Below are 12,945 nucleotides of genomic sequence, written 5' to 3' on the forward strand. Positions count from 1 at the left end.
TAGATTTGAGATTACAGTTCATATTTTTCTTCTCATGATGTGCAGATGGCAAGTTGTTGAAAGTATACCCTGATTGTAAAACAACGCCTACATAATTTGGATTCTTAATAAATGAAAAAGAAAAAGAATCTTTGTGTTCTTATGAAATCTTCAATTTGCTTGTCCTGTCACCTTTTCTATACCAGCTATTGAGCACATACTCTGCTCTCAATGTGAATCATGAATTGATGTTCATTCCAGAGGAGGGGGTTCAGACTTTCGAAATGAATCATATTTTTATGTTTATTTTAAATATCTATCACACCGTTATTGTCTGTGCATGGTACATTTTCATGGTAAATCATTGATTAAATTTTTTTATGGTTTCACTTTTTTATTTAGGCAAAGGTCTTTCATTATTTATAGAATCACTGATTTATCACTTATAAAACACTGATTAAGAGTTCTGTTCTAGATATAAGTTACAATTTTTTTTAAAGGATTGTGTTTGGACAAACACTAATGAAACTTGCTTGAAATAGAAATAAAGAAGCTTTGATACTTAAAGAATACATTTTAATTTCAAAGTATTATTAAAACTGTATTAGTATCATACACTGTAGATTGTCCCTGAAAATGTGTACTGTGACAACTGGAATTGTGTGAATACGCTTCTTTATTAGTTTCTAGATTTCAAGATTTCAAGCAAGTTTCAGTCCCTCCCTCCTCCCTTCATCAGAGCTGCCAAGTTGTATTTTGCATTTTCAGTATTCTTATCCCCCAAAATCGGTATTTTGACAAAAAAAATCAGTATTTTTACCATGTGAGATAAATATTTTGTATTTCATAATATTTTGTATTTCATTATAAAATGCTTGGCGCACTCGCCCATCACGGCGCTCAAGCTGCATGCAAGCTAAAATGTGCACTGCTCTTGCAGATGAAAAAAAAAACCATTGAAACTTGTGTATATCTCACCCTGGTTTTTACAAAATGATTGAAAAAAAAAAAAAGTTACCTGAAATTACATTGATCTAATAACCATATTTGTGTACGTTTTATAAAATAGAGACATATAGGGATGATTTTTCTCAATAAATTACGATTTTGTAACAAAAAAAAAGGTACTACTACAATGTAAATACGGCTAAAACGTACTGGTTGGCAGGTCTGCTTCATCCATCCATCCATCCAACCAACCACCCACCCAACCATTCCTTCCTCCCTTCCTCCATCCATCCATCCCACCAGCCAATCAGCCACTGTCCGTCCATCCATCCATCCATCCTTTCACTCCTAATCCTCACCTTGGCAGCTATCAATGTTTCCCCAATATCCGAATCTGCAAACCTCACACTCCTGTCCCTCAGTGTTCCCTGTGCAGTTCTGACACTGCCCCGTTGTGCTATCACAAACTGCCGGGCTCAGGTTGCAGTAGCAAGGCTGGCAACGACCTCCATTATTCTGTAAAAATACCATCAACATAACGGTAGAAGTGCTTTATGTACAAAAGAAATACAGTAGTAAGATCTGAAAAGACTTTCTCTGATTTAATGTTGTAATATGCAGATACCATGGCACCGCAATAACCAATCCAATCAAAGATTGAATTTTGCATTTCTACACTTCAGGTAAGATGTTCGTACCAAGTTCTGTGAGCATTGGGCGTAAACTCGGGGAGAAGTTTGATCTGTAAGATTTGCAACAAACCGAATGACCACCCAACTGTCTCCTCCCTCAAACCCAATCATATACCCACTTCAAACTTTGTTTTCTCGTGGCACATGTATATCAAGTAAAAATCTAAGTGGGGATACATGTAATTAAATTTAATTCCTCCTCTTACTTGAAAAAAAATACAGGACAATATTTGTGTGTTTTCTTCCCTAACTTACACTCCAAAAAGGATAAATTCGCCCACAAACAGAATCGTCCATAACTGGAGCTCAACTGGTTTACAAAAAAAATCCAGACAGCTTCCCTATTTAAAAAATAAAATTCAGGGCCGGTATTCAATTCCATACTTAGGCCAGAATTTCAAGTATTATACTCAGTATTCTGCTCATGTAAAATTCTTAACCATCTATGCTATTCAAATGCCATATCTAGCTCAGCACTTTGCTTAAATCTAATGTACATACGCAAAGTCAACCGTGCTACGCAAAGATGGAGGTATTAATTGCACATTATTTGGCTCAGGCTTCATGACCCCACAATGGTCATTAGTGAGTATTTCACTTAAAGTTGGCTTGATAAAGTAAAATAATTAGAAGTGAATTGAATATGAGTATAAGCATTTTGCTTAGCCAAGTAAAATGCTGAATAATTTACCTAAATAATCAAAACTTTCAACGGAATATCAGTCCCCCCAAAAATCATCACAGCCTCACCTCTGGGTCGGAGGGCACACCGTAGTAACCCTCCAGACAGTATTCACAGAAGTTCCCACCGTGCCCTTCTACACAGTCTATGCACAGGCCATTGGCATCACAGGTAGCAGCAAAGGAGTTTGCACCCGGTACTCCCGGGCATTGGCAGGGAAAGCAGTCACCTTTGAAACAGCGGAAGAAAGGACATTTTCATATATTAACTTCACGTCTTGGATTCGTAACATGAAGGTTTGCAATCAATCGCTAACGGCCAGTCAATCATTGCCGCATGCTTGCGCTTTTTGTTTCAATCACTGACCATGGACCAATCAGGAGAGATTCTTTCATGTAATTTGCAGTTCATCGCAACTGACTATGTTACAGTGCCCTGGTGGTGAATGCAGAGGCTTCGGGTCTAAAAGCTGACAAATTTGTGATCCTTGCTAGGCAACTGGGCACTTGAACATGCATGTACACAAAGTATGAATTTTACGAAGGACAACAGTCAGTCATTTTGTTTTTCAAGCATACAAATCAAAGGTGCGATTGATCGTTAAGCTTCGTGTTACTAGCCCAAGTCAAATTCTGTCTGTCGGGCTGTCTTTTTTGCCCCCACTTTTCTCTTTTCTTCGTTAAGCTTCTTTCACGAATCTCTATATGGGAATGGATGCAGATTTACATGTGAGTTTCTGCACGAATTGCTCCTGACATGCCTCAAGCATGTACTGTTTTCACTCCACAGAGCATGAAAAAATTGCTAAGTATTTAGCCTCAAATGAAAGAGGAGATTTTATTAATATTATTATGTTACAATAAGTTTATCTAAACATATTCAAAGATTGTGATATCTAGCTCTAAAGATGGTTTCCTTTTTTGTGGGACACACTGTATGTTTTTATTTTGATGGTTGCACTCTTCTCTTCTCTCTTTATAAATCTAAAAATATATACCTCCTGCTTCTATCAGCCTGTTAATTGTGGAGAACCAAAGAGAGTAATCCCATTTGCCACTCATTAAAAACGATTATTAAACAGGCTCATTTTAGGCTCTGTTTTATAATGATTTTTTGTATGGTTTCACTATTCTCGTCTTCTCTCTTTATGCAGACCTGCCAACCTCTGGGAATGAAAAATTGTATTCTGTGATAAAAAAAGCTGTATTTAAAAAAAAATGTATTTCATAATAAACTGTGTGGCGCATGCACTCATCGCAGCACTCAAGCTGCTTGCCAGCTAAAATGCGCACTGCTCCTGCAGATGAAAAAAAAAACATTAAAATATGTGAATATCTCACCCCGGTTTTAACAAAATGATTGAAAGAAAAAACAAGTTACTTGAAATTACATTGATCCAATAACCATATTTGTGAAAGTTTTATGACATAGAGATGATTTTTCTCAATAATTTTTTTTTTTTTAACGAAATCGTATTTTACAAAGAAAAAAACGTACTGTTGTATTTTGGTTGCAAAAACGTACTAAATACGCCAAAAACGTACTGGTTGGCAGCTCTTTTTAGGTTTCTATAACTGTTGCCAAAGAGATCAGCAAACATAAAATCAATTTAGAGCCCACCTGGTGTCCCTCCGAGGGCATTGCCGTAGTAACCGTCAAGACAGCGCTCACAGAAATCCCCTCCCGTGTTGTCCTGGCAACCCCTGCACACCCCGGTCTCAGGGTCGCAGGGTAGGTCACTGTGTCCGTTGCAGTCGCAGGGGACACAGGTGGAGAAGGAACCATCACCAGGGGTGGCCCTGCGGTATCCTGCAGCGCACTGCTCACAAAACTGGCCCTGGGAAATGCAAAGGGGATTGCAGGTGATATCAACATTCTAATGGAGGTCACCAAATCAATCATATGTCCTAGCATTAATTGTAAATATGCCATTGCAACAAGGCGAGTAGACTTATTTGCTTAGGCTAAAATTTATCTATTTTTTAAATGCAATAGAAATCTGCATTTTACTGCAAATATTTACTTGCAACACTCCAAAAGATCAATTTGGTGGACATGGCTGTAAAACTAACAAGTAATCACATTATATGATCAGTCAATGAAATTGGGATTGATTATTGGCATGGTTGAAGTTTTTTTTTGGCTTGTTTATCAATGTAATTCCACTATTCATCTCAGTGTTTTTCAAGTACAAGTAATGAAATGCAAGAAGGATTCAATCTGCAATGTGGTTGCAGAGTTATAAAGTTTTCTAATGGGGCGTTGCAAGAAACTTGCGATCGATTGCAAGTCTTTTTTCGGTCCCTAAATCAATCACAAGTTTTCAAATCAATTACAACTTTGCAATTGATTTCTCATCTGCTTCTTGAAACAAGCAGTGTAATATGATCTGCTACAGTTAAAATCGATCTTCCAATTGTAAAATTGTGGCAGAATATTTGCAATTGATTGAAAATATTTTCTTGCAACACCCCCTAAGTCTTACTGTGTATTCTGGAGGGCAGAAGCAGTCTTCCACGTAGTCCACAGTGATATCACTTGAAGCCGCTGTGAGATTATTGCTTGCTTCAGTCAAAGATGAATCGTGAAAGTAGACCGACTGGCCTGGAAGCTGAATATGAAACAGAAAAATAAAATTTGCTCCTTAGTCTCTTTCATGCAAGCCAGCATCACGAGTGATTTTCAAACCAACATTCAAAAGGGAAAAAAAAAATTCTTGGAAGAAAATAGGACAAACTTTTCTTCATGTCTTCTAAAAATGATAATCAACTTGTACTTTATAACCCAAAATTTATTTTTAATATTCATAAATGTATTTAAACATTAATAATTCTATTTTAAGTATAATTAGAAGTCATAATGACTCAACTATCACTTTGAAATGCTCTACATTGATAGAAAATGCTGGGAATTTTCCATCTTCCTTCAACTATATCTTTAGCAAAATGCAATGAACCAACTGAAGAAGCAAACATTTGCAAACGTTTGCAAATAATACGTACCGTAGTGTACTTGGCACGAATCCTGATCTCGGATATGTCTGCAAGAATCCTCACCACCTGTTGGATTGTGGGTCTCGCTCCGCTCATATTGCCAAGATTCCAGTAGTTCTCATGCAGCTTAAACTATTCAAGAACAAAAAGATTGTTAAAACATAAATAAATACAGTTGCAGAAATCACCGATTTCAGGAGAAAGTTTGTAAATCAATGTTAATTGTCACTGTATCATTCTAGATCTAGTTATGTAACAGTTAAGCTGAAACACAAAAATAAACTTTGTGAAATCATGAAATATAAGCTGAAAAACAATCACACTGAAGATCGCTATCGCAGATAAGAACACTGATTGTTTTTTCAAACCAATCACTTGTACCAAGATAATTGATAATGTGTCAAACATAAAAAGTGATTGCAGTCCTGGGTATGATGATATAAGTATCAAGGTTATAAAGAAATCAATACATATTTTATGTCAACCCCTTTGTGCAATATTCAATCAATGTTTAGATCTCGGTATATTTCCTGATGAATTAAAGATTGCTCGTGTTGTTCCTGTATATAAAAATGGTCCGAGTGAAAATGTTTCAAATTACAGACCCATATCAGTCTTGCCAATTTTTTCAAAGATTTTAGAAAAGTGTATATATAATAGATTATTTGATTTTATAAACAAGTGCAATATATTATCTCTACATCAATACGGTTTTCGTGCTGGTCATTCAACTTCTTCGGCTCTTATTGATTTTGTCCATACTGTTACCAACGCTCTTGATAATAAGAAATATTTGATAGCAATGTTTTTAGATTTGAAGAAGGCTTTCGATACAGTTGATCACGCAATTTTATTGAACAAACTAGAATTGTATGGCATAAGAGGTAATGTACTTAAATTATTTAAAAGTTATTTATCCAACAGAAAACAATATGTTGAAATATCCAAAAGCAAATCACAGCTTAAGATTATCTCATGTGGGGTTCCTCAGGGTTCTATTTTAGGACCGTTCTTGTTTCTCCTCTTTATTAATGATCTTAGTAAAGTATCCAACTTATTACATTGTATTATGTTTGCTGACGACACTATTCTGTTTTTATCACATACAAACTATCATGTTAATACACAATTTATTCAATTTTGAACTTGAATTAATATCTGAGTGGTTTTATGCAAACAAAATGATAGTTAATCTTGCCAAAACTAATTATATGATTTTTAGTAATTTATTTTTACCAGATAGTCTTTCAATTAGAATGTGCAATACAGGTATTAAGTGTGTAACGTCAGTAAAATTTTTAGGAGTAACAATAGATAATAAGTTTACATGGAAAAATAATATTGATAATCTGTGCAATAAGCTTGCCATAAATATAGGAATAATGTATAGATTAAGATCATTTCCCAAGGAGATTTTAAAACTAATGTATTATGCCATTGTATATCCATACCTCAATTATGGTATTCTAGCCTGGGGAAGTGCAAATAGCATTCACATTTATAGATTATATAATTTACAAAAACGTGCAATAAGAATTATGTCTCATGCTCTTTACCTTGCCCATACAAATCCTCTATTTGTTGAATTGAATGTATTAAAATTTTATGATATTCATGCATTTCAAATTCTTATATTTATGTATTTATGTAACAACAACCTCTTGCCAGATTATATCAAAACATTCTTTAAGTTCAATAGTGATTTCCATGGATACAACACAAGAAATGCAAAGGATTTCCATCTACCTAAGCCAAGACTCTCATCTTTTAAAAACTCAATTTTATTTCAAGGACCACAACTCTGGAATTCTATTTCTGTAGACATCAAGCAATCAGTTTCATTAAATGTTTTTAAGTCAAAATCAAGGCAATTTATTTTAAATAGTAACTCATAAAGTTTGTTTGTATAAATTTCATTCAGGCATTATAGGCACCCCCCCCCCCCCTTCGTTGTAGTTTAGTGATTTTTTTCTATCTTTGTTATTGAAGTCTTTGTATAATTATTATGTTATAGGGTCAGCTAATCACAAGAATTGTTCCTTTCTTGCTGTCCCTCTCATATTCAATCCAATGTTTATTTCTATTTGTTGTTGTTGTTTTTTCTATTTTGTGAATATGATACTTTGTATATGTATGTTTTTGTATGGATTTTTATGAGCAAATAAATTGAAATTGAATTGAAATTAAACACATGGGACAGTATATTATTATTGCTTAAAAAAAGATCCAACAATTTGAAGGGATCTCATGCTAATTCTACTAATTTCTCAGCAATTAATAAAAATATTCAACATTTGTACAGTGCTTAATACAATGTTTCTAAGCGCTGCATACTATTAGCCCGGCTGTAGCACGGCTATCCTGATAAGGTTCTGGATCAATTACACAATTTCTCCCACAATCCTTTGGCACAGGTTTTTTTTCCCATCCATGCAGACACTTGAGTGGTCATTGCATTGACTTCTGTATGAACTCATTTTGAAATTGTTACCACAACTGGCATGGCTACAAATAAGTTATTTGAAGAGAGATATAAGAAGTACCGGGCCTTTCCATAAAGCATGAACTTCCGACCACTATACATGGGACTTTCTATAAAAATATTCTTTGTTTTCTAGTTCATATGAAAGGCTGTATTGCTCTTGAATTATTCAGAATTGAGCAGTTCATATAGTGAAGTAAAAATGGAGGAGAACGAGCATTTATTAGTTTATGGAATTGCCCTATTATAGAACAAGACTAATTCAGTACGGTGTAAAGGTACAATGTAATTAAAAAAGACAACGCTCATATACTGTACGGAATAGGCATTACTCTATGTACAAGGCAGTGGTGAAAATGCAAAGAATGTGAGCAAGAGGGATTTGATGCCCCCTGGTGTTTCATAAAGCTGTTAAGTACAAACAAAAATAATATGTCCCGAGAGTCCTGGACTGTAGTAAGATCTACATAGCAGCTATCATATCATACAGGTGGTTAAGACCTTCTGGGCACAAACCTGATAAGAAGTTGCATTTGTGACAGGGGAGCCAGGAACGTAGGGAAGGCTGGCAACAAGAGGCTCGCACGCTCCACACCCTCCAAATATATAAACATCGCCCTCTGTAGACCGGGTCTGGTTCTCCAATGTCGTTTGGCTGAGCTTAATCTCCAGCTGCTGTCCGTAAGCAGTGCGGTGATCGCCAAGGTACGGGTATGGCGAGAGGAAGAAGAGGTCATCTGTGTTTCCAGGGTCAACAAGCTGCAGGACAAACCTAGAGAAAAGACAGAAATAGAAGCAAAGACATGAGGGGATTTCCTAGAATGCTACACATGGAGTGGAGAAAGTACACACATCATTTGCACCAAGGTAAAAAGATGTGGCGGAAGGAAGAAGAGTTTCCTAAAGGTCAACGTACTTTAGCACAAACCTTGAGAATGACAGATATACATGTAAGAATTTTGCGAGAATGCTCCACATGGAGTGGAGAAAGTGCATGTATCGTTAGCACCAAGGAACAGATACGGTGAAAAGGAAGAGGTAATTTGTGTTCCTATATCAACATGATTCAGCACAAACCTAGAGAAAGGACAGAAATAGAAGCAAACCAATGAGGGAATTTGCTAGAATGCTCCACATTGAGTGGAGAAAGTATATGGATCATGCCCTCAAAGGTATAGATAGATAATGTGCAAAAAGAAAAATGTTTTGTGCTTTTCCAGGGACAATGCGTTATAAGTTAACCCTAAAGAAAGGACAGAAAGAGAAGCAAAGACATGAGAAATTCTGTTAGAATGCTCTTCATGGAGTCTAGAAAGTACATTCACCATACCTTGGATCAGTGATCTCCAGAATTGGCTCACTGACAATTGCAACCTCGTCTCCATCTCCCGTAATGCCTGTCCATCTATCTGAGACAGCGCCCTCAAAGTTGAGGAGAGAATACTGGCTTTCTACCCTGTTGAGGAACCAGTCTGTTGCTGATGTACAGTTCGTTGTGTGAGAGGAACACAGACACTCGATGCATCCTCGCTCACTGTATGGTCCAAAACCATATGTTCCTGGTAACAAAAAGAATTGTGATTAATAGCCTGTACTGACACAGGTGCACAAAGGTAGAAACATAGGTCTGTATTCTGAACTGTGGCCTGTTACATAAAGCTTACCAATCATCGTAGAACAAGTATTTTATGGTTGATTGCATTGCCCACAACGTACAATCAATTATCAAAATCGCACGTACGATCAATCGCTAACCTTTCTGCTAGCTGACCCTGGTGTTTGATTTAAACTCTGGTCTAAAATTGTGGTTTAACAATGCATAGCCAATCAAGTGACAAAATCTCTCACAGTGTAATTATACACATTCTCGAAAAATAATTTGGTAGATATAATTTGGTTTTAAGTTTGGTTTTGCTCAATTCTGTGAACATTTTTTTCCTGTTGATACTGGTACCACAGTTATCTTTAATCTGTGGGTATATCATGTGACAACTCTGTGTACACTGTAAAATATGCCGAGGATTGTTTGGGCTAGGCTCTGAAATAGTCTGGAGCTTTTATGTGGGGAGTGGATTAAATTTTCTAACTGACTTTGGTAGTCTAAGAGAGCTAGGGTAATAGTGGAACTCTGGACATCACTTGACCATCTTACATGAGGTTTATTGCAAGAAGGGAGTGTAAATAAACTAACCTGAAGGGCATTCATCACAGTGCAGTCCTGTGGCTGATGGTAGGCAGTTGCACTGGCCTTGGCTGTCGCAGTTGCCGTCCACACTCCCTATGGTGTTACAGCTACATTCTGAGCAGCCATCGGTCGTAAGATTAAAGAATCTGGTAGGGTAAAGAGTTGTGTTAATACAATCTGTGTGATACATATCAGGTTTCCAAAGGAAAGAATGACAAAAATACATGGTTGCCCAATTCAAAACCTACATTCAGATAAGCAAATTTCCTTAATATTGATTATAAGGTAAATGACTTATTTTTATTTTTAATACAGAGAACCCTGCCTGTTGACATACTGTGGATTTTTTTAGCTTCTGATATCAGTAGGCGAAAGATTAAACTTATTCACTGCCACTGCCTACGGGAACCGAATGGCCTGTGTGAAGAATGTGAATGTCTGAATTCAGAATTCAACATATTAAGCACAATTTTAACCATTGGATACTCAGATGGGCCACGGACCGAGCTGCCAATCTGAATTAGAACATTTTAGTATTTTAAAAGCTGAAAACCGGTAATTTTGTGTGGAAGAAATCCAAAGAAAATCCATAGGACAACACGTGAAACTGGAATTTGGAAATCAGTATTTTACCTTAAACCATCAATATTCTTCTCATATTTCAGTACTAGATACATGAAAATCAGTACTACTTCGCAGCTCTCCATGGGCAATGTGCGAAGTTTAGAATTCAGAAGTTCTTACAGGGTAAATTACTTTTAGCCAATGCCTACCAGAACCAGAGGGCCCTGTTGCATAAAAGTATCATATAAATGTTGCTATCCAGTGGATCTTTCATGAAATCCTTCATTCTAATTGGCTGCTTAGCACTGTCACCATGGTAGTTACCAGTGGATGGCAAGGTCACCATGATAGTAACGTTTATGCAATAGGACCCTAGTCCCTAAACAAAACAAATGGAAATTTCAAGATCAGGGGCCCGTTGCAGAAAGAGTTGCGTTTAAACGCAAGCTAAAAAATCAATCGCAGGTCCCAAATGCGCGCTGTTGATTGGTTGAAAATCAAGTTGCGCGTGATTTTTAGAGTTGCGATTGATTGCAACTCTTTCTGCAACGGGCCCCAGAAGCAAACTTTTTGGCTCTTACTCTGGTGCGCATTGATCACAACGTAGGCCTCCAACTCCTGTCTTGCATGAGCACTGACCATCATCGTTGCAGGACGTCCCTAGAGAGTACTCTGGTGTGCAACTGCATTGTTCACAACCAGTGCCTACAAAAAGATACAAGAAAATATGCTACCATTCACACACAAAAATTAAAAAAATACAATTTTGCTTTCTTGGGTTCTTAAGATTTCCATAATTTACTATTTTTTTCTAAATTAAAAAATGCTTTATAAATCTGGTTTCTTTTCCTTTTTCTGGGATGCCCTGTAACATGGTTAACCCTAATTTAACTGGGCTATTTCAGACCAGGATATTTTCATAACAATTGTGCAAATCAAATTGACCCTCCCCCCTCCCCATATATCCTGGTCTCAAATAGCCCAGTCAAATTAGGAATACCTGGCAAACTGAATCATGATTAATTCATCTAACAATACGATGTGAAACATTTTAGAACAGGTATGTTGGTGCTCAGAATACAAGTTTAGAGACTGCATGTTGCTAAATAAAGCTAAAGGCTTGTGAATACTATAAATAGTGTGCTGGTAGTGAAATACAATAAAATATGTTCTGTACGCATGACAAGTACATGTACAGTAGTTCCTGGAATAATTATGATCTAAACATCAAAGCAGAAAACGGTCAAGGCGGTCTCCGGGTCACCGCTGGCATTGCTTATCAGTACACCAGACGAGGTCCAAATATGGATACTAGTGCTGGGTGATATTTTGATATTTCATCAAATTCTGATATTGAACATGGTCTTATGATTAAGTTCATATATCGCTGCAACATGTTATGCCCAAAATATTGTCGATTATGAAAAGCTAATTATTATTATTATTATGTTTGGCATCACCTGTGCCTGGGAGGCGAAAAGCGAACTGAATCACTACAGTGACCTGCAGGTCTCTCCTCCCGATATAACTGATTGGGGGGAGTGCAGGTGGACCACTACACTGGGGTTTCCCCCTACTCTTATACGAATAGTGCAGTGGGTTCTTAAAGTGCAAAGGTGGTGACTCTCCTCTACAAGGGGCCTCCATTTAACGTCCTATCCGAGGGACAGAGTGTTTTCCATTGCAACATAGCCTGCATCTATGAATAATAATCACAAATGCTACTACAGTGTAGGTCTCACTTGCTTTAAACCCACTCAACTATGGACGGCCAGCAACGTCAACGTGTATTATGCATGTTTGTTCAAAATATTTTCTAACTATGATGTTCATGCATTCATTGTTTTCTTACAAATTCACTGTGCTTCTCTTTTTTAACAAAGGACATTGTGCCAATCTCCCAAAGAAAAAATTATGACACTTATGGATTTCCATAGAGTTACGGTTGATTGGATCACTGAAACTCTTTGTAAGACAGGGCCCAGGGCCCCGTCTTACAAAGAGTTACGATTGATCTGATCAATCGCAAGTATGGAAAGCCAGCAACCTCAACATCTAAAATACATGTTTGTTCAAAATATTTTCTACAAATGATGTATATTTCATACATTCACTATTTTCTTGACAATTCAGTATGCTTCTGTTTGTTTTCAAAGGACATTGAGCAAATTTTCTAAAGAAAAAATTATGACATTGATGGATTTCCATATACTTGAGATTGATCAGATCAAGTGTAACTCTTTGTAAGACAGGGCCCAGATGTGCTTGAAAGTCTTATCACTCTACCACAAGAGTTCTGTAAGGCCCAAGGAGAAGTTGTAGGGAGTGAAGACTTCCAGATGATGTCTCAGGTGGGTGTTCGAAAGATATGAGTGACTTTCTCAACAACAGATGATCCTTTCTTTAATAGGAACTATAAC

At 36.8% G+C, this 12,945-nt stretch overlaps 1 protein-coding gene across 1 annotated transcript in view; it reads right to left on the bottom strand.

Annotated features, from left to right (window-relative positions):
• LOC129277719 (laminin subunit beta-1-like) overlaps nt 1-12,945 on the bottom strand; it is a 61,280-nt gene that overhangs the window by 19,823 nt on the left and 28,512 nt on the right. The window contains exons 15-23 of the mRNA XM_054913867.2: nt 11,107-11,230; nt 9,968-10,107; nt 9,107-9,335; nt 8,293-8,548; nt 5,304-5,426; nt 4,787-4,912; nt 3,922-4,138; nt 2,370-2,530; nt 1,287-1,443 (exon numbers count right to left, since the gene is read on the bottom strand). Coding sequence (XP_054769842.2) covers nt 1,287-1,443; nt 2,370-2,530; nt 3,922-4,138; nt 4,787-4,912; nt 5,304-5,426; nt 8,293-8,548; nt 9,107-9,335; nt 9,968-10,107; nt 11,107-11,230 — 1,533 coding nt within the window. The remainder of the gene's footprint in view (nt 1-1,286; nt 1,444-2,369; nt 2,531-3,921; nt 4,139-4,786; nt 4,913-5,303; nt 5,427-8,292; nt 8,549-9,106; nt 9,336-9,967; nt 10,108-11,106; nt 11,231-12,945) is intronic.

The sequence above is a fragment of the Lytechinus pictus genome, chromosome 15 (assembly GCF_037042905.1).
Source record: "Lytechinus pictus isolate F3 Inbred chromosome 15, Lp3.0, whole genome shotgun sequence".
Classification (NCBI taxonomy): Eukaryota; Metazoa; Echinodermata; class Echinoidea; order Temnopleuroida; family Toxopneustidae; genus Lytechinus; species Lytechinus pictus.